This window comes from Elephantulus edwardii, unplaced genomic scaffold, assembly GCF_000299155.1.
Source record: "Elephantulus edwardii isolate Elephantulus edwardi_28Jun2011 unplaced genomic scaffold, EleEdw1.0 scaffold00006, whole genome shotgun sequence".
Lineage (NCBI taxonomy): Eukaryota > Metazoa > Chordata > Mammalia > Macroscelidea > Macroscelididae > Elephantulus > Elephantulus edwardii.
In genome coordinates, this window is record NW_006399756.1 from 12,789,745 (window position 1) to 12,816,878 (window position 27,134).

Below are 27,134 nucleotides of genomic sequence, written 5' to 3' on the forward strand. Positions count from 1 at the left end.
CTGGACATCATCCAAATGATAATTTCCTAGTGAAGGGACAGCAGAAACCCCATTTTTAATAAATCCCCATTAACACTAGAGGCAGAAGCGGGCCATAAAAATTCTTAGCTTAGGGCAAACACGAGTGCCCCGGGTAAAGCCTGGTCTGTCCTTGAAAAGTAAGGAATTAACTAGTGTCTATGTGACACAAAAAGAGTAAAGGCGGGCCCATCAAAAGCCGACCCACGTGACTGATCCCCCGACCCACCAATCTCTCTGCCCTAACAGGGGCACTCAAGAAAGCACTATAAAAGCAAGTGGGAGGGGGAACTCGAGGCTTTTTTCCTTCAGCCCTTCCCGAGGAAGGAGAAAAGTCTCCACACGTGGAAATAATATAATAAACGCTCTTGAAATTTCAAAAAAAAAAAAAATAAAAGTTTAAATTCTGTGATTAGGACTGGGTATTATTGCATTGATATTGAAGAACTAGGAAAAATTTTCAAGTTGGGTTGTGATAAGACCAAGTTAGTGTTTCAGACAGATAGTCCAGGCTAACATGGAAGATCTGATAGGAATAGGGGTAACTGGGGTGAGAGAAGAAGGATGTGGAGGTAGGAAAACTACTTAGGAAGTTAAAAGAGTTGTTGAGGTGAGTCAGTGGAGATCACTTGACAGTGAGGAGGAGAAGTGACCAGTAGGCCACCTGTTATCCATTCTGCCTGTTGGTCATAGAGTTATGAAGGGAGAAGGAACAAAGATTATTCCAGTGATAGGACATTAATCAGTGTTGTAATAGCATGGGACAGCATTGTTACAACTATTTGATTTAATACAATAGTAATGTTAGATCTATAGTCTTTGAATCATGTGGTAGATGGGAGGAAATGAAGAATAAAAACTAAAGTTCTCATGGACTCTAGTCTTTCTGGAGCAGTGGAGACAAGATGAACCCCCAGGCTATTTATTGCACAGAGATAATCTTTAAACCAAAAGTATCCCTTGAAGTCTTAACTAAAATCAAACAGTGGTTTACTTTACCTGATGAGGAAGGGCAGGGATCTGCCTTGAGCATTATGCCTCTTTGATGACTGTCTGTGGGCTCAAGTTGACAATAGCTACTTGAAAGACTAGATTGGTCATTGAATTTATGTTAATGGAGGAGGAATAAGTCAGAGTAGGAAAATGGTTGTAAATTGGAATGTAATCCCTGTCACTGAATTGAATTTGAGGAAGCTGTTGATTGATTGATTCTACTTACTAGTCTCAATCACCGCAAAAGAAGTAAAACCAAAAATGGTTTTGATATTGATAGAAATCTTTTAAGTGTTTTTTTGTGGCATTTTGATGTTTGGGAGTTTTTTGGGTTTTTTGGTTTGTTTGTTTTTTTATTAGATGCTATCCAGTTTGTTTTAGGAGGTTTTTTTTTTTTTAAAAGGCATTAATGTGTTTGGAATTGAGGCTAGCAAATTAGTATCAAAAGAGTAACAGTTCTGAAGTTTCTTGTTGACATTGAAACTCTGGTTGCTTTGAACAATGCAGTCTACTGGAAATCAAGAAAATTTCCACATGGAAGAGACCTTGGAGCTTGAGCTTGATCATGGAATATAATTTTATAAACTGGGGAATGAAGAAAGAGATAATGGTTTTAGCAAATGACGAGGAAGCATCCTGGAAAACAGGCATTTTGCAATCATATTTTCTAAGTAGTGATGCTATGTTGTTGGAACCATGAGCTCTTTCCCACAACTTAGTGCTTTTACCATTTCTCCCCTGGCGGGAGTCGTGGAGTGACCTTCGGTGTCTGTCACTCACTGCCTGGCAGGCTCCGGAGGAAGTGTGTTTGCCACTTGAGGCTACCAAGGAGCCAATTAGCGAGTGCCTTGCAGCAGCCTGCGCTAAGTATAATGAACGCCTTGTCAGGGAGCCTGGTGGGGAAATGGGGTGTTCAGGTTAATCAGATATTTTGTTTACTGAAGGTGTACACGGATTTATTGCATGCAGATCTTCCATTTTCAGAGAATTCAGTGTCTGTAATAAAAAAAGTACAAGCCATACTGAACACTAAAAGAAGAAAGTTGTGTCTGATTGACATGGTGTATTTGGCTTGATTCTTCCAACCAACAATATAATATAGCATGAAAATGTAAACATCCTAAGAATATTTTAAGGGAGCTTTACATAATAAAAGTTAGATGTGGATTTGAGTCTCAGTGAAATACCTATATGGCCTTCTAGAACCTTCGTAAGCCTCAGTTTCTTGGCTGTAACATGGGGGTGATAATCTTGGTCTTTCTTATAAAGGAGATTAAAATGGTGTCGCACACGTAAATTGCTGAGAGTGGCATGTAGCCTGCATTTTAGTAGAGCTGTCATTTTATTATTCAGCATCTACAGAATACGTTCCTGTTGCTTTACTAGATTCTTTCCAAGTAGCAGCATAGTCTCCATCCCACTCTACCCTCAGTCTTAAAGTGGAATTCTGAGGCTCATCTTTCTCATCAATAAAGGACACAACATTACATCAAACAATGAACTTGACACTTTTTCCAGTTTCTTTCAAAATGTTCTTTAATAAGCTTGAATGAAATAAACTAAGTTTCATTGAAATTAAGTGAAAATACTATCTATATTAAGTAGTAAATTACTTTTTATTATTTACTAAGCTAATAATAATAACTATTTGGTGTAGAGGTCTGTGTTCATAAATGCTTACATACCAGTGATAAAGACAGTACAGGGTAGGTATCTAAACTTTGGCTACAAGTAAAATGCGATGACTGTTTCCCACACTCAGGTGGCCAAGGTCGTGTTTGTATCTTTGAAGTAGACAGTTGAGAGGAGACCCGGCACACTGAGTGTCGTGTGGCCACAGGCTAGAGTTCAGACTAATACCGTATGGAGCATGAATGCTGCTTTCTGAAGACTCTCCACTGTTTTCAGGCCCCTTTGGGGGAAGCAGCCCTGCCTGACGGAATTTACACAGACCCTAGTGCTTCCCTTCAGCCAAGATCTGGATGCTGGCTCACTTCGTTCTTTGTCAGTAGAAATGTCCTCTTTCCTCCTTGTTTTTCATTGAGCTTGAACTCAGTTTCTGGACTAAAATTCTTACTTAAGCCTTAAATATCATGCTAGATGTGTTTTCAAATGTTCCTTTGTTGTTCTTATTTCAAAAAAAGAAATAGTCCTCACTTAGAAAAAATGTTTGACCAAATTACACATTTTAAATATCCTTCAGTTATCATAATTTTGTTTCGTAGCTGATTGTCTCATGCACTCAGAGAGATGGGCAGGGGCTATGTTGTCATCTTGTGTCTCTGCTCTGTAGGTTACATTCTGAAGTGCAAATGCTTATTATTGAACTTGATAATCAAGGAGGGAGGGGGAAGGAAAGGCTCCCTTCTCACTTGGTTTTATGTCCCTCTTTTTATTCATACAATTCTGATAATATTTTGATACATAAGACAAAGAAGGTCCGCCTTAGAGATCCTCGGCCAGGTAGATAGTGTCTCTGTAGTTAATGGTCTCAGTGTGTAATGCTCTTAGTCCTGTGCAGGTGAAGAGAGAGTAGCAGATTACATGAGCGCATTGGTGTAGACAGTATGGAAAAGGTGAGTTAACAAACTCTCAAAGGATGAATCTCTAGAAAGGTAGAGCAAAGGACTTATGTATGAGAATGGAAATGAGAAAGGTGGGTGTCTCTCAGGGGACCAGAGAAGGTAGTCATGGTGGTGACACCTTTAACTAGTAAAGATGTACCAGCATGAAGAATTTGCTTCCAAATTCTTTAGAAAGTATAAGAATGTTTTCACAAAGGAGTTGTATAATGAAAATGCTATTTCAGAAAATTCAGAACAGTGGCACTGCCAGTGCAGACATGGTAGGGACCTGAAGAGGAAGAGGTACCCAGGAAACGGAAGGGACATTTGAGACCGCATCACCAAGTGTGGTTTTAGGGCAGAAAAACATTTTGTTGACAAATGCGATTTTAATGTTTCCCTCATGCTACTGTTACTGTGTGCTGTTAAATGAGAACCTAAACGTAGACCCTGCAGCAAGTTGTCAGCGGCAGTAAAAACCGGCACAGGAGGAGACCGCTCACCTCTCTCCTGAAGAGCACTTGCTGGATTCGAACTGTGTCTTTGGGTTGGCAGTGCAGCTACTTAACAGGTATAACTTACAGGAACTCGAAATACTGTCATTGTTGGCGCCTTGCCTCACTTCACAGTGGGTTGGAGGGAATCCTTATCAGCATGCGTAGCCCCTGACGGAAACGTGAGGAGGGGCAGGTCAGACATGCATCCTCTCCTCCCTTTTCACCAGTCTGATACCAGCCTCCCCTTTCCCCGCCACTCTGCATGTCTGCCCTGGGCTCAGCGTTTCATTGCTGTGGCCATGAAGAACGCACAGACAGTACTCATGATAATGGGCTTTACTTGGGAATAAACAGGCACAACTTAGGATCTAGTTCGTCAGTCAGTTGTGCCCACAGCCAGACCTCCCCAGCCCTCAGCTGCTTTGCCACTTTGCACTCTGGGCCCCATGTCTCTTCTGCCCTGCTCAGGCTAGTATTACAAAGCTCTTTAGCTTGACTGGTAAGTGCCTAGAGGCTTCTGTCTGAAGGTGGCCAGTTCTCTGGCTGTGTGGTTGGAACCCCATTCCTTGCGCCCGGCTCCACCAGCAAGGTTCCTGCCCAGAGGCGCTCAGTTTTCTAGCACTGTGCCATCTCTGGTTGGTTTCTTGGTTCTGTTGCCTCTGCAGCTGCCATTCCTCTGGTGCTCTTCTTGCCCTCTTTGCTGGTTCTAGGAGCTTCTTTGTACAGGGACCCCAGGTCCAGGAGACACACTCTCTCCCTTCTCTTCTTGATCTTGCTTCTCAGATGGCTCTTTTTTTTACAATCTAATGGTATGGCAGAAGTGGCCAGCCCCCTTCTTAGGTTTTCATAAGCCTTATTTACACAAGAGTACATGCATCTTATTTGCATTATCAATAAATTACCCGAACTGCATGGTGATGGGTCACAAGCATCTTCTGTTCCTCACTCCACCGGGCGTTATGAGGGGGTCATAGAGGCTGTGGCTAGAAGGGCCTGCGAAGTAATTCCCTGCGATGCTATTGTCCCATCAGAAATTTGCAAGTGTATTCTTTAATGACTACTTGTATTTTAAATGAGTTTGAGTAGGATATGGTTTTTTGAATGGAGAAACAGAAAAAAACAGATAATTGAGTGTAATGTGCAATTTCCAGTTGGGCTGCCATGTTTATCTATTTTGGGGGTAAGGGTGCAGAGTGAATTTTTATATAAAACACTGTTTTCTATTAAAGTTTTAGAAGGTCCTAGATAGTCCCACTGAAGCCAGCTCTTGGTCTCCTGGAATGTTTTAAGGTTGGATTTAGCCTGGAATGGAGACTGAGACTCCAGGGGAGAGGCCGAGGGTGCTGGCATCTCCTCAGAACCGGGAGACCCTCACAACTTCCAGAGTGACAGTTTTCCTAATGACTTAGAAGCAAAGTGTTATTTCTACATCAAGACAAACATGACTGTATTAGTAAAATGCAGGAATCCACCTAAGTTTTTAAGTTAAACATGAAATGTCAAAGAAATTTTATCCCATTACCGAATTTCTTCCTATAAAAGGTGCCACAGAGAAGGTTGGAAAACTTAGTTTAAAGAAATGGACAATTTCTGGTATCTAGAGGACTTTGTTTGCCAACTTGTGAATTCTTTGGTGATTGGCTTTGAAATAATTACTTCTTTTCTCTAGCAGAAGAAAATAGGAAACTTGACTAAATAATATTTTCTTGATGAAATATGCCTTGATTTCATAGACATCTTTCTTAAGACTTCAAAATGTACTTAGTAATATTCAGAAAAAACATCTAGATCTGAATGTGCCGTCCATGATCTTGGGTGTCGGTGACCACAATTTTTAATTGTCTTACCTATGAGATCTCATAAAAGATATCCTGTGAGAATATTAACAAGTGAATTACTCTTACTCCCCATAGACATTTATGTATCAGATTCTGTTTCGCCATCCAGGTGTTAATGTGTGCATGCCCAGTCCCAGGAGAGAGAATGCAGTATTTTAATCTCTCCTACCATTCGTTGGATGGAACACTGAGTTCTTAGGTTTTTCTAAAAGAAAACCCCCTCCATATTGTTTCCCTTTTCTTCTTAAAGACCCACTTGTGTCTGTGATAAGCATCATTGTGGTTTGAGGCGATAGTGTTTGCTAGGGAGTCTGTCTCCGAGTACTTCATGTTATAGAACTTAAAAAAAAAAATTAAACATTAAAGAACATTTTTTAAAAAATTTTCTTTCTTTCTTTATTTATTTTATGTGTGTACCATCAAATTGGATCTGACTGGTACAGGAGGCGATTGTTCCTCCTTCTTCAGCAGAGCATCTGGTGGATTTAAACCGCACACGTCTGGGATTGCAGTGCAGCTTCCTGCCACTAGGCCACCAGAGCTCGCCTAAAGAACATTTTTTAAAAACTTCTTTAACAAGTCATCTCTATAAATGAAATAACTTTTCAAGATTTATCAGAATAATTGCAAATTATATGTCTTTGATCTGTAGTCATGAAGTGTGTCAAGTCCTTTCCACTTTCAGCAAACAAAGTCATGTCACCTGCATAACACAGACTCTTGATGAGTCTTCTTCATAGAAGTATTGGCTGAGTATACAGTTGGATTAAGTATGATGAAAGGATACAACCCTGACACATCTTGTTCCCAGTTTTAAACTTTGTAGTGTCCTCTTGTTCTGTTCAGATAACTGCCTCTTAGTTTATGTAGAGGTTCTGCATGAGCATAGTTAAATATTCAGCAATTCCTGTTCCAGTCTGTGTGATCCATAATTTGTTATGAGAGCCACACAGTGTAATGTCTTTGCATAGTCAATGAAAACAGTTACTTAAATTCTTACTGACATTTGTGAATACTGAAATAATTTTTCCTGTCTTGAGAAGATCTTACCACTGGGACTACATAGGAATAATCTTTATTATTCAGAAAATTATTTCCTCTGCTCTTTGGGGACATGATATATTGTTGCTAGATGTGTATTAATCTACTACTGATTTACTTGTTCAACTCTTAACCCAGTGTTTAATCACCTGTTGTTTATTCAGTGTATGCTAATTAAGCATTGATCATGTCCTAGGTATTGTGAGGGATTCAAGACTCTAAAGATTAATCCAGTGCTTCCTGCCTTCACATAGTTTATGGTAAAAAGAGGTGGGGAATCAGTTATGATGGACAGTCATTATTCCAACAGTATCAGAGTAGCAGTTTGTCATAGAAACTTTCTTATTTGTCTTTTATAGTCCTCATTTTATCTCAGTAATTTGATCTAGGTGGTAGCATTTCTGCTGCTTAAAGGAAGAACAACCAGCCGACCAGCCAACATGCTCAGCAGATGGGAGGCACTAAGTCCAGAGGGGTAACGGCGTCAAACCAATCCAGAGCTTTATTTACAGGCCAAGCAGCTTTCTCCACATCCAGGAGGTTAGACTTGGGCTTTAGAAAGCCACGCGTAGCGGTGATGTGTAGACTGGCCTGGACGAGGAAGGCGGCTGCAGTGGTCTAGGCAGGGTACTGTGGCCTGTGGTCAGCAGGGAACAGTGAAAGTGAGCAGGTGGCAAACAGATCCATGTCGAAGCTTGGGGGGGGGGTGCAAGGTGCCAGCTCAAGAATGGAATTGGGGGTCTCTCAGAAGCTTCATACACCTTGGACGACCAGCAGCCTGGTTGTACTAGAGAAGGAAAATCAGACAGATTGGATCTCAAAGACAAAGCGATGATTGGTTTGAGGCATGTTAACTCTGATGACAGATGGGATATCTAGTCTAAGATTTTCAACAAGCATTTACAGAGTGTTGTTACAAAGAGGGAGTGATTTAGCAGTTGTCTGTCCTTATCGTGACGGTAATTGAAGTAGAAGACTAAGAAAGAAGTCACCAAGGTAGAATGGAGAAAGATCTGTGAAGAAACCTTTAGAATACCCAGGGTGTTTTTTTCCACACAGGAAAGATGACCAGGAAAAAGAGGAGTTGGGAACAGTTTAGATTACCAGATAGCACAGAAGAGAGGGATTTGGGAAGAAAGAAAAATTACTGTTTTCTAGTAGAGTTGAGACTCTTAACAAGAGTGAAGTTATATGGGGTAGTGATGAGCATAGTCCAATGGTGATTAATTTTATAAAACACAATGTATGGTAATCCTTGTTGACATACATCAATGAGGCAAACAAACATATAAACAACCCCACCATGTGTATGAATGAAACACAAGGTATATGAATAATTATATGCATATTAATAAAAAGAGTGAAGTTATGACCTCAGAGATAACAGTTTGTTGGCAAAAATAATAAAAGAAGCAGTGATGGTAGTAGGGATAATAGAGCGTGAGTGAGTGAGAGAGAGAGAGAGTAGCTATCGACCAAGAATACTTGGTAGGCATTAGAGATTTGTTGTTGTTGTTGTTATGTGTCGTCGAGTCGCTTGTAACTCATAGGGACCCTTTGTACAACAGCTCTAAACTCTGCTCTGTCCTGTGCCAATCTCATTGTCTCTGACACACTCATCCCGATTGCCTCAGTCACCGAATCAATCCATCTCATAGAAGGTCTTCCCCTCCTGCGCCTGCCCTCCACCCTCCCAAGCATGATGTCCTTCTCCAAGGACCGGTCCCTCCTTACAACATGACCAAAGTATGTCAGACGAAGTTTCAGAATCCTTGCCTCCAAGGAGCAGCCTGGTTTAACCCTCTCTAGGATGAATCTGTTTGTTTTCTTAGCAGTCCATGGTACGCTCAGCACTCTTCTCCAACACCAAAGCTCAAAAGCATCAATTCTCCTTCTATCCTCCCTGGTCATTGTCCAGCTCTCTGACGCATAACAAGTGATTAGGAAAATTAAAATGGGAGAAAGTCTAAATTAGAGTAATGGGTTATAAACATGCTTGGGAGGGAGGACTGAACAAAGGCAGATGGATTAGGATCACGATGACTGTGGGCCTCACTAGGAAGGCTCTGTGGGGTGAAGGAGTTTTAGGCGCCTTTGGGTTCACTGTGACCTGTGGTGACCCTGTGAACGTTTGTCCTGCCCCGTACCACCCTCATGATTCCCGTCATGGTCAAGCCCATAAGAAGTCTCATTGCCATGGACTCAGGACCAACTCCTGGCTGACCCTTTGGTGAGTTTTCCGAGACAGTAAATAGCAGGGCAAGAGCTTGCCCAGCTTTCTCCTGCGGACCCGGTGTCAGGTTCAAACCGTGTTCCTTTGGGTTGGTAGCACAGCTCCTTACCACAAAGCTGCAAGAGCTCCCTAGTGAATCAGAAAGTGACGACATTGACCAGGTTTTGATTTTGTGGTTTGAGATTTTGACTGCCTGACATCTTGGAATTGAAGCACCTCTGGTGGTCAGAAACTGTCTCCCACCTTATTGGCAGCTGTTCCTTTGGAGATGTGTTGTGAATTATGAAAACAAGAAGGCAAACAACCAGAAAACCTCATTGTCATTGGGTTGGCCTCGACTCCTAGCTCCTTCTCAGTTTTCTTGGGCTGTGCTCACAGTGACAGCAGACCGCTGCCTTTCCCCCCCAAGAGCTGCCGCTGACCCAGCCGCTGGAGACGCACAGCATTTGGCTTAACAGCGTGCGAAGGACTGTAGGATCCGAGCTCCCTTTAAGAATGGCTGAGGCCTCATGGAAAGTAGATGTGATACTATTCAAAACTCCCTGTTCTGGTGGTACAGTGGTTAAGCATTCAGCTGCTAACTGAAAGTTCTGTGGTTTTAACTCCCCTGGAAAAAGATACAACAATCCACTTCTGTAAGATTTACAATCTGGGATTCCCTTGGGGCAGTTCTTCTCAGTCCTGCAAGATGCACTCAACTGCAGTAGAGTTCTTACTCAAAGCAGTCATTTAAGCAATTAAGGGACTTACAAACCATGGGGCAAACCAAAGCTTAATAATAGAGCCCTAAATTGAACATGATTTTTAACAGAGTATTCTGGGACCACGAGTGCCGAAAGTCTCGTTAACTGAAGGCCAGGAAGATCGTCCACACTCGTGGCTAGCACTGAATTAATTGTAAAGTAGAAGACTATGTATGCTTTGAGGCAACAAATAAAATACTTATAAGTAGTTCCAGTGCATAAGCCAGAAAAGGAGAATGTAGATAAAGTATGTGGACAGTCACGATAATGGGTTTTCTTTCTTTCAATAGAGAAACAGAACAAACCTTTGTCCTAAGCCATTTAAGATTAAGCAGCTAACTTAAGGCACTTATTGTATAGTCGTGTATATGTTAGTCCCAGCAGGCAGCCAATGACATACTCAAAAAAGGTGGTTGAAGAAAGGTCAGAGAAAGAGACTATTTACAGATGTGCAGTCTGTGTTAAGGACACCAAGGAGGGATATCAGGGACCAGCGGGGTGTGGAAGTGACTGCCATGTTGTGTAGGTGTGAAGCAGCAGCTAGAGCTGCAACGGGCAGGGAGGGAAGGAGCACTGGAGGGATGGGGCTTGGCCTAGGAATGAAAGCCAAGCCAACCCTTGTTCCTGTCTCCCAGTCTCCCAAGGGCAGGCCATAGCTGGGAGCCACTGGGCAAGGGATCCCCTTGGGTAGTGGGGCTCTGGTGATGTCCTCTCCAGAGCTCAGCCTTCTGAGGGGCACACAGGGACGGAAGGGACAAGCAGGAAGTAATGAACAGAGCTATTTCAGAAACTGTACTCTCCAGTCATTGTGTCTTTAAGACTGTGAGCCCAGGCCTTTTCTTAGTCATTGCCGGTTGGTTGTAAGACCCTTGGGAATTTCTTGGACCTCCTAGAAGGCAGCCAGCTCTGAGCTCACAGCAAGACTTCACAGATTAGAGCACCCATGTGGACGGACATGGTTCATGATGACTCAGGAGCTAGAACTATGGATGAGGCTGCCTCTCTTTGAATGTCTACACTGCTTAACTTCATTGCACCTGTTTCCTCATCTGTAAATAGCAATAGAAAGTTCCTACCTTAGAGGATTGTAAGGAAGAGGATTATGTTGGGTAACATGCCTAGTGCCTAGACACATACCTGATGGATGGCTAGCATTAATCCCTGTCTTGTTGGGACCAGTGGTGCTCTGAGCCCTTGCTTCACAGGAAAGTCCCCATGAAATGTTTTATATGAAACATGTCAGATCATCAGCATAGATCCCCTCCTGCTGTGTTTGTCCCCTAAGTGAAACCCAGGTGTTTGGAACATACCTTCTCTCATCCTGGTTAAACAAGATAAAGTGGATACTCTGCTTTGAAAATAATGTCTGAGATTCTTTTGAGATAGTTTAGTTATCTTGAAAGATTTTAAAGTTAATTTCTTATATGCAGTAGAAGGATTGAATAGGGCCTGAAAAGTTTCCCCTCTTAGTCCCAACCTTACCCTCTGTCACCTGGCCCCCACTCCCTCAGCCAGGAAACACAGAAGTTCTAAATGAGACACCTCCAGATTTTGCAGAGAATTGACATTACATATAAAATGCTAAATTGGTTGCATTTAAACAGTATAAATGACTTTCTAATTTGAGCTGTCATGATGTTTGCAAAAAGATACTATGGAAGTGTGACAATAATCAAATAATACTTGTTTTAAAATGTCCTTAAATGAATGCCACAAGTTCTGTGACTTCTCATTGAAAGTCCTACAGGCAGTTCACATGACTGGGTCTGCCTTGCCTTAAATTAGCAGAGTGCTTATATCTGGTTGTTCTTATTTTTGGTCTTGGCTCTTTTGTGCTTTTTCTTTGTTTGCCTGAAGTTTTCATCTTTGTATTCTGAATAACTTTTTCCCTTTCTTAAGCTTTGTCCCCAAAAGAGAGACTAGAAGGAAAAGAAATATAAAAAACAAAACAGAAATCTCCCTTTGATCTTGCCAGATACCTCCCTGGTGACTGTAGTGGGCATTTTGGTCCCTTTATGAAGATTGGTTTATTTGTATGGCTTGTATGTAGAAGATGAGTCCATAGAACAGATTGAAGGCCAATATCAAGTTCTCACAAGTTTGAATACTTTTCTTTACTCATTTTTCTTCTGGCTTTAGGGTGTCTTAATAAGTGCTGATACACTAGGGGTTCCTGGAAGTATAATGCTTGAGTTACTAATTTCGACCTTCAGAATTAGAGTGTGTCGGAAAGCAGCTTTCAAATTTGTTTTTAAAAGAGTGAAGCTTTAACCCAAAAACTTGAGTATGTGAAGGCAGACCATTTTACCACCTTAAAACCTTTGAAAATACTATTTTGTCAGTTTTAAAATGACTTTAAATTTTCTCTTCCATCCCCAAACTTCAGTTTGTAATTTTACTTTTTTTAAAAAAGTCTCAAAAGTGAGATTGTTTAGGTCTTTTGAATAAGAGCATGTCTTAAGTTTATTTTATACCTGATTAGAAGCACCATTCTTCCCTAGCCTGTGAGCAGCTCAGCTGAGCAGTCAGTGGCATTATTCAGTATCTTGTCTGACGTGAGGACAGCCATCCAAAGAGAAAGATAACGCAAATTGGTGCCACACTTCGATAAATAGAGACATTTTATTTTTCACTGAGCTAATTCAATCCAGTTCAGTTAACTCTTTCTCTCCCCCCTTTAAGGACAGATAAAAAAAGGCAGCCATGAATGACTGAGTTCATCATGAGTTTGACATGTCAGTGTGTGCGGAGAAAGCGGGCCACTTGGGAGGGTTTTCTGCCTGAAGAGTTTAGACAATGCCAGCCCAGCCCGCTTGTTGGCCTCATGGGTCTGTAACCCGCAGGTGTCATGAGTAGGAGCAGGGACTCCCTGCCCAGTACAGTTTTTTCCTCTTTAAGAGTTGTGACCTTTCTGCTTTTATCATTCCTAACACATTTCAGACAATCGTGTGCTTCATTTTGGTTCCATGAACTAAAGCCATTGGGAACGACATACTGTTAGTTTCATCATTTGGATGAAATCTTTGTTGTACACATCTGTTCTTTGAAAACTCATAATATTATTCTTAGTGATTTCCTAAATTCTTTCTGAGACATCCTCAGAAATTTATGCAGTCATAATATTACTCTTGCAGTACATAATGGGATGGCCTTAAACGTGAAACCCTTAAAATAATGAGACGTGAGAAGATGAGGATTGTTGGAAAATCACAGGTGCCTTTAGGGATGATGTCTCACTTGGCTCCACACTCCCTTGTCTCCCACACTCTTGAGGGTCTCGCAGGCCAAACAGATCAGAGGTCTGTAAGCCCTGCCTCTAGTCTGCCAAGTCTGTCTTCTGTGTGATTTGAAGCTGTGTTTCCCATGAACTGGGCCTACCATCAGCACTGCTTTTCAACAATTTCACTTCTCTGTGTGGTCATGGAAGGTAGCTCTCCCAAAGAGCAGCTCTGCTGGGAGTTTGGTCACAAATGTGAGGAACTGAGCTGTCTTTCCTGTGTGTTCCGTGTGCGCAGGGCTTCTCCAGGGCCAGCAAGTATTATGATGTCCATTGATGTGCTGAGAACTGGACAAGGGCTGTGAGCAGCATTAGAAGGAAGAACGTCACCAGTTGCCAACCGTGTGACTCTGTGATTCATTATTTTTAAAATGAAAATAATAGTAGCTACTGTGAAGGTTAGTAATTAAATGAGTTAATATTGAGAACATGAATGACTTTGTTTAGATCTGTGCCCCCCAGATCGTGCAAGTTGCCATCTCATCAGTTCCGACTCAAGGGGGGACCTGGCTTTGTGTTTCTGAGACTGTAAATCTTCACAGGAATCTTCACTGCCTCATTTTCCTTTGTGAAGCAGCTGGATTTGAACCACTAGGCTTTGAGTTAATAGGCCAGCATGTAGCACACTACGCCACCAGAGCTCCGTGGTGCAGGTTAAGTGGCATGTAAATGTTTGCAAAAGAAAAGAATTTCTTGAACATGTTCTGCCTGCGAGTTACGGCGTCGAGTTCTGCATTGTTCATGAAATCTGACCTTCACAGCAGTCTTGCCTAGTAGATGCTGTCTCTGTTCCCGTTTTATAAATGATGGTGCCTAGACACAGGGAAGCCGAAAATACACAGTGCGAGCTAAGGAGCTTGTTGAAGGCCGCCCAGCAAGTGCTGGACAGAAGCAGGACCTGAAGTCTCGCTGCAGGCCTTCCAGTGCTTTGATCGCTGCTCTCCGTGTAATGGCCTTGGGACATGGTCAGAGGAGAGAAGTCGAACAGAATGTATCTCTTGGCTTTTTAGAAAAGAGCACGTCATGTGAGACGGGGAGAGGGGGCAAGGAGAGACTAGTCCATTAGCCCCATGTGGGTCCAGAGGGTGGAGACCCCGTGCTAGCAGCTGCTCCTGCCGAGAGGAGGGTGAACTGGCGAGCTCTGTACAGGCACAGCCCCGGGGAGGCGGATTTGCAGTCCACGTCCAGACTCCTCTTCCCTTGGCCTCTGGAGGCTCTGCTGGTGCAGTGACTGTAGCCCGGACTGTTGAGATCACCGAAAAGACAGTGAGGTACGGAACTGGTGCTTGTAACTACATACATGTCGCATTCGTCGCGTCAAGACTGACTCCCAGCAGATCCCCCGGCGGGCTGTCGGAGGCAGCACTCCGGAGGAGATCGCCCATCCTTCTCCCTTGAAGCTGCTGGAGGATTCTTGACGGTCTGCCTTTGGTTGTCTGCCCAAGTCCTGACCGCTTGAGCCCCCAGAGTCCCCTGAGTAGCCAAGTCACTGAGCGTCGTGGCGCATAGTAAGAAAATCAGCTTCATTCTTCGCTCTTATGTCACCAGGCTCTGCTGTAATACAAAATTTACTTTCCAGTGTGCTTGCTAACAGAATTCACAAACCAAGTCTGAAAACTAGTCCTAGGAGATGAAACCTTGTATATGTGAGAAATGCTCTTGGAAGTGTTGAACTGTATGTACAGGCAGGGATGCCTTGTGGGTTTCCAGTTTGGAAGAGGTGGCTGTCCTGTTCAAAACCTTCTTGATGCTGCAGCTGATACGTCCGCTTTGTCTGTGCAAATTTTCCAAAGGTTTAAGAGTTAATTTCTTAGGTCTTTAAAGGATTTCAGCCATTTTGCACTGATGATGGACAATACTTTACAGTTGAAGTTTTTCCTTTTAAATAATAAAAGTTTTTAGGACAGTAGTGCTTTGTAGCGATTCTGGTGGCTAATACTCTTAAGTGCTGGGTGAAAAATTAAACTTGAATCACAGCGATGAAGTACTTACTCATCGTTTGGCTTTGATGTTTAGCTCCTTTTTGGTCACAGTCCCCTTCCTAATGGACACGTTTCAAAGAAGAACATGATTATAGCTTTCAGCTGTGATGTTTTCTTCTTCTCTGCATGGAAGAAAGCTGTTTTGTTTTGGTCCATTTGGGTATTTAAATTTTGAAAACTACTTAGAAATCACATTAATGACAGGATGGTGGGTATAGCTTGGAGTTCATTCTCATTTATAGAATAATTATTGAAGTTTGTTTTTCTTGTACCTGTAGCATTTTTTAAAAAGCTGCTTTAAAAAAAAAAAAAGAGCTGCTTTAACTGTTTTATACCACAGTCTTTCCAACTTTAACTTACTCTCCATAGTTTTATATCAGAAAGCCTAAGGTAAGTGAGTATATGTGTGAAAAATTGCTTTGTTTTAAATGTGTTTAGAAAACAACATATTTAAATGTGAATTGTTCAGTTCTTTTAAAGTTTAAAATTATAGATACTTTAAGAATATTGAGCTCATGTTTTTCTTTTGGACTAATATTCACTATTCAAAGTAATTTATGACTTGAGAAATTGTTACTGCAATGTAAATTTAAAAAGTTCCATTTTTGTATGACTCCACATGGTCTGTGCAATGTGTATAACATTTATGTTTGTCTTTTCTTAACACAGTTTTCATACGAATCCGACAAGCAGTGAAGACCTCAGGAAAATACTGGTAAGTTCCTGAGAGGTTAAGAGAATTACCGGAAAACAAAGCTGGGCCTCTCTCAGGCACACTCTTCAGGCCTCTTGAAAACCTTAGTTACCTCAGTGTTTTAGCTTAACATGGTATGTTTAAGAGAAAGAAAGCAAAATTCAATGTTGCCTTGACATAGGATATGTGAGTTTTAAATATATTTTATAGTACAAGCAGTCATCAGAGTACTAATTAAAGCCAGTTTAGAATCTATATACACACACAGTTTGCTGAGTTTGAAATTCATGTGAAAGCTGATGCCAAGGTCAGCATTCTAGTTATAAAATAAGAGCATGTGGAGAAAACGAACATGTTGTTGTTGGGACAATCATTGAAGTAAGAACAAAGCTGCTAGTTAACAAAAGCATCTTGGGTAGGAAAGTATGGAACAAACCTGTAGGATGAGCTTTGGCAGCTAACCACAGAGTGACCAGCTAACCCAAGCCAGATAATTTCCATGGCCTTAGATGCCTTGCTGTCCTTTTCTTGCTATTTGATTGCAGTGCTGAGTTTCTCTTCAGTGTTCCATTGCATCTGCAGCCAATTCTAAATATACTAAACCTAGAGAAGTTACTTTACAAAAGCGTGGGCAAGTGTTCTTGGTAAAGGACTAAATTCTCACTGCATAGTAGAAACAGGGCCTTTATTCCAAGAGGCCGATGGTTGCAGTTTGAACCATCTGTCCTTAATGTGTGTGATCCAGATGTTTAATAAGAATGTTTTTAAATGATAACATATCAGAATTTTCTGTGATGTAATATACCTAGAAGAATCCTTGGTGGTGGTGGGGTTTATTTTATAAACCACTCTGAATGTAGTTATTTGTCTTTAAAACTGTACAGAGCAGATGATTTTGTACTCTGTTTTTGCTGTTTTATGTAAATGATTTGTAAGTTTTGATGTTTCATAAATACTCAAGTCTTTTTAATATGGCAGTCTGGCAAGAAATGTCAGCATATATGAAGTCAGCCTTTGATCAGATAGTAAAATGAATTCTATCAGGCGGTTACTTAATCTCAAACAAAATGCAACATCAAAAAATCGATTTAATGTGTAGCTATTGTTTATTAAGTAACCTTAATTATAATTTCTATGTGCTTGTAAATGTACTTTTCCGAATCTTGTCATTTACTGCTGTAAAAGCATCCTTTAGGATTCTTGAAAGAAACAAAATGTGAAAATTGTTTTAGTTAAAGGATTTAAAGGTGATAAAAGAATCCTTGATGTGTGATTACTTTTCTCCAGAATACTAACTATTCTAAATGACAGTTAAAGGATTACTAGGTGTGTTAATTTACTGCAAGATACAATTAAGACGAGAACGCTTACCCTCACAGTGAGCATTTTTTTGAGGAAAAGTATTTCAACAATTTTTCTGTTGGAGATTACATGGTGTTTGAAGTCATTTACATGAAGTTCTCCAATAATAACCATCCACCAAGTTCTTTTTTTTCCTCCTTCTGGACATAGTATTTTGTAATTAAGTTTGTATGTCTTCTATGCTAGTGCCAACACCTGTCTGTGAAAGCACAGTGTTTAAACAGGAGCAGTAGCCAGTTGAAAGGGCAGTGTGAGCTCTTTAAGGCCTAATTAAGAACTGAAAGGGAGATGAAGGGAGTGAGACAAAAGATGTGAAAGTAGCTGAGATGATATTCCCAGAGCAGAGTTCCTCATTAGAACAATAATGAGATGGTCAGAGAACGCCAAGCCTTCATCTTATCTCTCTCTCTCTCTCCTCTGGTCCCCTTGGATGTCAGTTAGTGCTCCACCAATATTTGGTTACCAGGACAACCTTTCTTTAAATCTTCAGTTATTTGGAGTCTTGGTAATTTGCTTTTGTTTAAATTTAAATATTGTAAAGAAAATACATACATTTCTTACTTTAGAAGCCTAGACTACACGCAAAGTAAAAATTAGATGACTAGTAATCTTCAGATTCTTTCCTCTATGTTATTTAAAATTCTGATTAGAAGACGTGCTATAATATAATTCTCTTGCCGACTGCTTTTTCTTTTTTAATATTTGCGTTTGGAAATTTTTAACAGGTTGTGTGGGAATGAGTAAGGATGGGTTGTAGAAGGGGAAAATAGAATCAAATTTTATATTCCATTTTAAACTAAGAAAACATCTTACAAACATATGTGCACTGTATATACACACTGTATTTAAGAGAAAAATATTGATCATGTCGGAGTTCCCTTGTAAATTGTTTTGGAGTCTTTACCAGTTTGAATTTATTTATAAGATTTTCTCAAAATATCATTAAAAATACCTTTTAGGGGAAAAGTATATTTGCCTAAAAGATTTCATCTAAAAGCGAAACAATTTTTATAAGTTTTCTCCTTTTCTAATATATTTATTACTTAATACCGATTTTTATAATATTTCTTAGTATGATAACATGTAATGAATATATCAATCACTTTAAGAATTTTCTCGCTAAAAATAGAAAGAAGATTTACATCTTTTACTAATATAGCTAAGCATGAAACTGTTTTTAATTATTTTATATTTTTTTTCAGAATAGAGTTTACCATACATGTGCTTCTAAGAGGATTTCTTATCTAAAAACTTGATGCAGAAGTCTTTGTAACAATGCAAATGAAATAATTTTAGAAGAACAGAAATGTATTTCCTGATAGTTAGAAACTCTACATTTTAGTGTGTGTTGGTTTTAAGGGGCATATAAGACAAATAATGAATCTCTACATTTTAGATTCTTTTAAAAAATATTCTTGCCCTAAAGTGTTAACCATTATTCTGGGATTATACATACTTTTGAGAGATTTGCCAGTAAATTGTTAGATTGATGTGATACGGTGACATTAATTGACACTATATATGTCAAAATAAGAGGTTTTTGACAAGCCTTGTAGCCTCAGTGTCTTTAAAGACATAGTAAGCGGGGGATGGTGGAACATTGACTGTATTAGCTGGTGGAACTGGTATCGTGTTGACTATAACAGTGCAAGTGAATTTTTGACTGTATATCATCACTTAATTAGTTTAGTGAAATCAGTTCTTACATAGGTAATTTGATTAAGATTAGAGAAACTGGAGCAGATGCTATTATTATGTTAAATTAAGGAAAAAATAAAACTGTCAACTACTCATTAACGAATCCCATTTAGTTTAAATTCATTAAACCCCACAAGTCTCACAAGGACTCCTATTTTTCAGTATTTGTTTTATTAGACCACATTAGCTGGACTTTATTACTTTTAAAAATATAGCTCAGAAAAATGTCACTTTGTAAATCAGGAAATTAAGAGAGTGGAAAGGTACCTTTTAGAACATCTCATTTAGCACATAAGGAGACCTGGGTTAGTCAATGCCTCAAATCTCTACAAAATTACTTACTGAAAGGAAGACGTTTTACCTTTTAAAAATTTTAAAAATGGGTTTATCTCTATGGTGTGTCTTAGCTGTTTAATAGAAACTCAGCATAGTAATGCTTTATAGGAATAGAGTTAGTACATTTTTTAAAGTTATATATTTCTAAATGTGTGATGACCAGTGACATTAGTCAAATTAAGTGTTCATAAATTTACTAAAAATGTAATTGCCCTGAGGGAGAGAGGCAGATACACCAATGCTTATCTTTAGAGTTGTCCTCTAATTGTCTTAGAGCAGTATTCTGAAAAAACTTAGTGGTAATAAAACACACACACTTTTATCTGTTTCTGATTTCTAATGATGAGTAAGACATTTTGAATATTCTTTTGCAGAATTGAAACTCATTTCTTGTCAGGACTCTCTCTTCTTATTCATTTAATCTAGTGGAGCTCTTACCATTCTTCTCTTAATTTCAGTACACCTTAAAAGTAACCCTCTCAGCCCTCCCATTTTATTTTTTCCACTGGTGCCATTTTAATTTTCCTTGACCGTAGCTGTAGTCATATCATCATGTAAACAGCCTCCCTGTTTAGAAAACTCTCATGACTTCAATTTCCCACAGCAAAAAAATGTGTGAAGATGTTTAATAGCAGCATTCTACATCCTTGACGATGATCTTCTCCTTCCATAACGTGGTCTGTGCACCCTACCTGTTGTTATTTTCCATCTGACCCACACTCAGTTGACCACCTGCTTTTGACTCCTGAGCCATGAGCCTTTCTTTGTTCCTTTGAAAACACAACCTGCTGCTTGTACTGCCCAGCCTCCATGTGTACGCAGCAAAGCCTTTGAAGAGCAGGTACATACTCTATTCCCAAAATTTGAGAGATTTCGTGGAATTGGAGGTGTTTTTTTTCAGTCTTGAACTTCCCCCCTTTATTCTGGAGAGAAGGGCATATGTGGAGGTTTGTAACCCAAACAGCAAATTAATATGTGAACTCCAGCTTCTTCTGTTTTCCTGGTGTCTCCAAAGTCACACTGCCCCAGCGAGTCTTAAAAGCTAAGCTTGAGCTTTACCAGTCAGTGCAGACTTTGAGTGCAGCTACATGGCCCAGTTAGCACTGATCCTGAAAATGAGTAAAAACAAATTTCACCCCTTCCAAAATGAAAAAGATGCCTTCTGGTCTTCCCTTACTGAATAGATAGCATCAGTCTTTAAGAAAGGCAAGGGAAAAAAATGTCATCAGTATTGTACTATATTTTCTTTGAAACCAAATGGAACTGTTTTGAAAGAAAGTGTTGAAAATCATTTGAGTTTAGTGTTAGACTGTGTGTAAAAGTGCATAAAGTTTGCTGCCTTACATGGAGTGCATTCAAATGTATATCATGACAATGGTGAATATTGCAAGATAGAAGAAATGAGGCCGCTGTGCCTGCTTGACTGACCTTCTGAGAAAGTCTTTAGCCTCCAACTTAATGTTAATATAAAAATGCCTTGTAGTAAAAAATGATGCAGATCAATGCCTTTTTCTTTCTTTTGAGGGCCATTTATACTTTTACCTAAACATACTTTTGTAAAGATTTAATATTGGTTTGCATATATAAAATTGATACACATTATGTTTCATTCATAGACATTGTATTTCACACATTCCTTCATTCACATTGTGTTTTATAAAATTAATCACCATTGGTCTGTGTCTTCCATTACCCCTTCTTTTCAGGTCCCCACTGGAGCTTTCTTAATTCCTTCACCCCTTCCCTCCACCCACTGAACTCTTTGGCCCCATGGTTTTCTGCCTCCCCGTCCCCCACCTTCCTGTCCCCTCCCCATCCCCCTTGGGATTTTCATACTTAGCTTATTAGTTATCCTTCTATTATTCTTATGCAGAATTTGTCCTTATGAGACTGAGATATAAACCTAACTTTTACCAATAATACAAGCTTTCAAAATATGTAATTTAGTAAAACAGGAAAGAACAAACATAATAATTCTAAATGTTAACATGATTACAGTTAAACTCTTGAATTTCCTGATAACCAGGACAAAAGGGGAAGTAAGATAAGTTAGATAGAAGGAGGAAATAGGTTAATTACATAGCAGGAAAAAAACCTTTCCCTGCCTCCAAATTAAAATAGAAGTTATTTTTGCACAGTTTCTTCTGAGATGCTCAGGATTGGATTCTGAATGCTTTCTACATTCCTAGAGGGCTGCAAAAGCACATTTGATATCAGTGTTTGTTGTAACTTGTAAAAAAATAAAACAAAAAAAAGCCCAAACCAAACAGAGAAAGGCACAATGTTCCATTACTCTGATGTCCAAGTGTATACTTTGCTGTAGCTTTTGGTAGTTCCTTGAGTTATTTCTAAGACAGCTTTCATTTTAATCAGTGTTAGCTATACTTATTATAGAATTGTTTTTAATTTAGTCTTAAACTATATGACCAACCTCTGATACTAGGAAATTACTGACCGTCTTTTAAAAGTGGGGAGGTGGAGGAAAAATCTGATTTCTAGTCAGAGCTTTGGTGCATCTGTCCTCCTGGCCGCAGAAACTGGCTTGCTCGTCTGTGGAATGTCACTGCAGTTCTAGCCAAGGACAAAGACAAGCTTGACTGGAGAGTTGAAAGACCAAAAGTGGACGCTCAAAATAATTGTTGATGTTTGTCCCTGGCCCTCCGCATACTGAAGTGACTGTCTTTCACTCTGTTGTAGGACAGCAACCCGTTTGATGCCACTGCCGGGTACCGCAGTCTGACCTACGAGGAGGTCCTGCAGGAACTGGTGAAGCACAAGGAGCTCCTGAGGAGGAAGGACACCCACATCCGGGAACTTGAGGACTACATCGACAACCTCCTCGTTAGGGTGATGGAGGAAACGCCCAGCATCCTCCGGGTGCCCTACGAGCCCTCCAGGAAAGCCGGCAGATTCCCAGATAGTTAACGAGCCAGTCGCACTGCTTTTATAATGAAAGTCTAAATAAGAGAGGAAGGAAGGAAAAGGAGAGAAAGAAAACCTTGCTTCTGAAAGCAACGATATGGTCAGGTTTCACTACATATTCTCTTTCTTTTAGAAGAATTGTGTCACCTGAAAGTACTAGCAGGGATTGTCCAAAGAATGAGTGACTATTGAAGTGGTTTAAATAGTCTAAACTTTTAACGTGAACATGGGCCACATTCTCCATAAAAAAGCAGTTTCTTAGGATTCACGTAGGTGCTGGCACCAGTCCAGGAATCTCCCAGAGGCCTCGAACTCACTTCAGAAGCATGTGACTTACTCCTCAGGGATAGATTGGCTCACAGAACAGTCCGCTGATGGAGGTGGTGTCGGAAGGCAATTTATAGACATAGTTAGCTTCAGGAATACTGCTTCTTACAAACACTACTTAAAAAGCTTCATATTTTATATACATATATATGTACATGAATATATGTCCATGTATCTTTGTATATAAAGTATATGCATATACCTCATACATAATGTGTTTTTTAGAACATTAAAACGACAAAAGATGATTGCCTTTAAGGTTGGGACACAGATTACTTAACTGGAGGGTGTATGTGCGATCTCTTGGTGTAGAACAAATCATCATTGCTATAGTGTTAGGATTGGTTATGCCATGTCTCTGACCATGGGAAACTTGGTTTGAAGGTGAGCTGTGCTGTTTCGCTCCAGCTTCATATTTGTGCTCTTTTTACAGAAAGTGCTAACCCACAGCCTTTTTCTTCAAGAATGGCATATTTTGTGAAAGGTCATTGACTTCACGAGAGCATGAATTTCTTTGGATTAATTCTTTTACCCTGGCGTCTTGAGTTTCGTTTAAGCTATAAGCAGAAGATAAGCTAATGCAATTTGTATTGTAGAGATTCTGCATGCCGTTGAATCATTAGCAAAGAAAACACTAACATTCTATCTGAAGGTAATTTGGGGGAGAAATGTAGGTAATCATATGATGCCTGATAAAGCAGTGGGCAAATTGTGGGAGTGAAGACTTAGGCTTGGTTTCAGGTTACATATATAATAAAACAGACCGTTGCCTTTGAGTTTTGAGCCAAAATAAAAATGATTAAGGAAGAATGACTTTGTAGGGTAGGTTCTTGACCAGCATGCCATTGCACGTGATGCTGTATCTTTCTTTGAGAGCTGAATCCTCGTGGAGTTATGTGGTTGGTGGGTAGTTTGTTTTAACACCACTTCCCCTAAATGCTGGCTACTTCTGCAGATTACTTTGATAATATTTGTACAAAATTAGTCTGAAATTTACAGGAAAATCTATGGCATAAAATGTTACTAAACATTTAGCAATTTCTTTTTAAAACTTTATATTCTGACATACTTTCTGTGAAACACTCAAGAGTACTCTATCTTTCTGAATTGAAAAGGGAACATTTTTATCTACATATAGAGACTTAAATATCTGACAGTTTATTTGTGAACTGCATTTTTTCTAATACTTACCCCTATTAAGATTTTTTTCTTGAAAAGAAAATGAGAAACAGATATAATGGTTTTGTTCATTTTAATAATATTTTGAATCAGCTCATACTTGGCCAAGCTTTTATCCATAAGCTAAAATTCCTGGTTACTTATTTCTTCTGAGTTTCTTTATATTTTTTATGAGTTCATAACTTTGGAATTCATAATTTTTTCCCAAATCTAAGAAGTAAGAATCATTTTCTAAAATTAAGAAATGGAAATAGAAAAATAGCTGTTGCTGGTTTCCCCTCTACTTAAAGTTTTGTGCTTAATCTCAAAATCTAACGTGTTTCATCATTTGAAGTTTGGCAGTTGCTGCTTTTAACCATGGTGCCATTTTAAACTGATAGTTATTAAACATTACAAAATTCTGAGCACTTGTTTTTCTGTTGTTAGTATAATTGAGGCACATATACTTGTTTGAACACTACAGTTCGTGTGTTTCAGTGTTATGACAGCTAGCTGCAGTTATTTTAATATGCCTTGGCCATATTCACTCTTTATAGAATGAACCAAGATGTCAGCTTTGTATTTGAGGGTTGTTTTATATAAATAGGGCTCATTAAAAAGTATGATTCAAGTACTGCTATTCTTTTTAGGAGAAAGTTCATTTTAAAAGAGTGATTCTTTGTCTACATAAAAAGACTTATGAAGGATTATTAAACTTAACTCATAAGGAGTGATTTGACGAGAGCCAAATCAACATTTTTCTCCTTAAACCCAAGACAAATACTGTATTGAACATTGAGTCTGCGTTTCTCACTGCTTTAAATTTTCCGTTCCAGTGTTTATGAATTTTCACTCATGACCGAAGCCAGAACTTGTGAGGTATTTTCAATAATCAGTCTGTATAATAAACTGAGAGTAAGTAAGAGAATTCCCTAGGAAAGCTGCCGTTGTTTGCTGTGTTTAGGTAGAAAGTTCAGATGGAACAGTTCTTATTTCTAAAGTTTTGGGACGTACCCCTCCGCCCCCAAAATCAATTCCTTTATTTTCCCAATATGTTACTTTACATATTCTAATCTTAGATTTGATTAGTGCTTAGAGATGAAAAGAAATCTTACTTACTCATTAAATAACACACAGCATTAGTACAATTAGAAACGTTTCTTCCCCTTTGTTTTACATAGTGTGTGGCCAAAAACATTTCACCAAAAGGATTGTTTTAAGATCACAGAATTTATATTTCTTTCAAATCTAATAGAGTATATAGTATCTGTTACATATATAAAATAGTCCTTTAAAAATGATTTTAAAAACAGTGTTGTCTCATAGCTGGTCCCCTCCTCGCCAACCCAGATCTAAACTTCAGCTCTGCCAGAATTGAACATGCTGCTCTACAGAATTCTGAGGGTTCTCGTTTGATTTCTTGACTACCAAGGTCGAATCTTAGGACTGTGTATATAATAACAACGTAAAACCCGTTGCTGAAAAATGTGTGTTGCTTTTTGCTGCTCTGTTTCTTCTGCATTGAAGTTAGTTTTGCCATCCTCCAGTTAAATGTAGTGTTATCCATAGATTATACATAACTACATCTATTGCTTTTGGCAGTAAATCAGGATTTAGTTGTAATTTTCCAGCTGTGAAAATGTTGCCTCGTATTTAAAAGGGTTTCATGAATGGAAACCTAAAACTGAGCTCATTAGTGACAGCCCGGCTTTCCTCACGTCCTACTTCACCCCACCCGGGCCCCCTCCCCCATAAGGGTGCTTATTCTTGAACACAAGAGAATCTTAAAACAAATGAGACCTGCTGTCTTTACTAGAGCGACAGCAGTTGTTACACTAGAGCTTTTATTTTCCTCTGTAGCCTTTTAGGAAAAGCAACCTTGGATTTGTAAATCAAGCTGAAACTTTTTGATGTCTGGGTACTCATATGTCTTAGAGCTAGGCTAGGTGTCACTTGGTGTGTGTGTATAAGTGAAGCATAAAGCATGCTCATTCCCTTGATCTCTTTGAAGTAAGAGGCAGGCGGATTGCAGTGCTGCTGACTGGGAGGGTCGGTGGAAGGGTCTGTCAGCACGCATTGAAAGGCCCCATTTTCACAGATGTGTAACTTTTAATAATCCAGATGCAATCATTGGAAGTATTTAATATGCAATAGGTAGCACCTTAACTAATTAATCTGCATAGGAAGGGTCTCCTGGTGTATTTAATAAGTCTAGAAGCTCTTCAAGCATTAAACTCGAGTTGACGTTTTCTTTCATTTCTTTTCTATGTCAAAAAAATCCACTCTTACGATGGAACTGAAGTCTGTAACAAATGGTACATTTGGGCCTGTTAATCTTCGAAGCTTCCAGATGGTTTGTATTTTGAGGTACAAAAAAAAATGCTGCAGATCTCGATCTGTATATATTTAGTAGGTACTTGAAAGATGTAGGCATTATTTATAACTGAAGAGTATTGCACTTAATCTTATTAAGTAAATACTCTTTGCAACTTGTATACATTTTTGGAGGTATAAGCTCGAAAGTAATGTAAGCATTGCATAATGTGGCAGTTGTGTAATTTATGTAATCTGATGCATGAATCAGAATTTTTATATAATTCCGGATTATTGATTTATTATAATTAAAGTGTTTAACCTTCTTTCAATTGTCAGAATTTCTTATTGCCGATAAAGCAGTATTACCATAATGCATAAAAAAATGCGAGTCCTTGTCTTTATTTTAAATAAACTTCAACTACCTCTCGTTCAAAGTGTTACAACTATTAAATCTGTAAAATTTAACAAGCTTGCTTCACTGTGGAGCATTCTGGAAGGTCACTCAGAAAGTAATATATTGAGTGGACTTTAAGTGAACGCATGAAGGCGTGGAAGGCACTGCCTTGACCTTACTGCTGTCGGGTCAGTTCCGATCTCAGGGACCCGTACATGAGGAGACCTGCCCTCTTGAACTGGCTGGATTGTCATCTTTACAGAGTTGCTTCATCTTCATCTCATGGAACCACTGGTGCGTCAGAACTGCTGACCTTTTGGTTAGTGGCCCGACCATTGCACTACCAGGGGTCCCAACTGTGTATGGGGTTTGGGAATAAATTGCAAGCCACAGTCATATCCCCTCATGGGGATGGAGCTTGTGAAAGACAGTTGAGGGTTTGTAGGCTAGGGCGTGTACACACACACACTCTCTCTCTCTCTCTCTCACACACGCTCTCTCTCTCCCCCCCCTTGCATATCGTATACCAAGAGCTTTCGTGTGCTCCTTATAGCAACCTGGGAAGGTAGGACTATACAAACCTTTGGAGGAAATTAAAGACAACTGATGAAGAAACCATTTGTGGAACTCAAATAATGGGCTTGGCAGGCTGATAGCATTTGTAATCATTTCTTAGCCTCTGGTGCATGACGGTAATCACATCAGTCCTCAAATTAGCAAGGACACCAGTCTGTCTGAGAC

General features: G+C 39.6%; 1 protein-coding gene across 1 annotated transcript in view; it reads left to right on the top strand.

Moving 5' to 3' along the window:
* RAB11FIP2 (RAB11 family interacting protein 2 (class I)) overlaps window positions 1-22,201 on the top strand; it is a 49,796-nt gene extending 27,595 nt beyond the window's left edge. The window contains 2 exon segments of the mRNA XM_006903739.1: window positions 15,856-15,901; window positions 21,974-22,201. Coding sequence (XP_006903801.1) covers window positions 15,856-15,901; window positions 21,974-22,201 — 274 coding nt within the window.
* The last annotated feature ends 4,933 nt before the right edge of the window (window positions 22,202-27,134 follow it).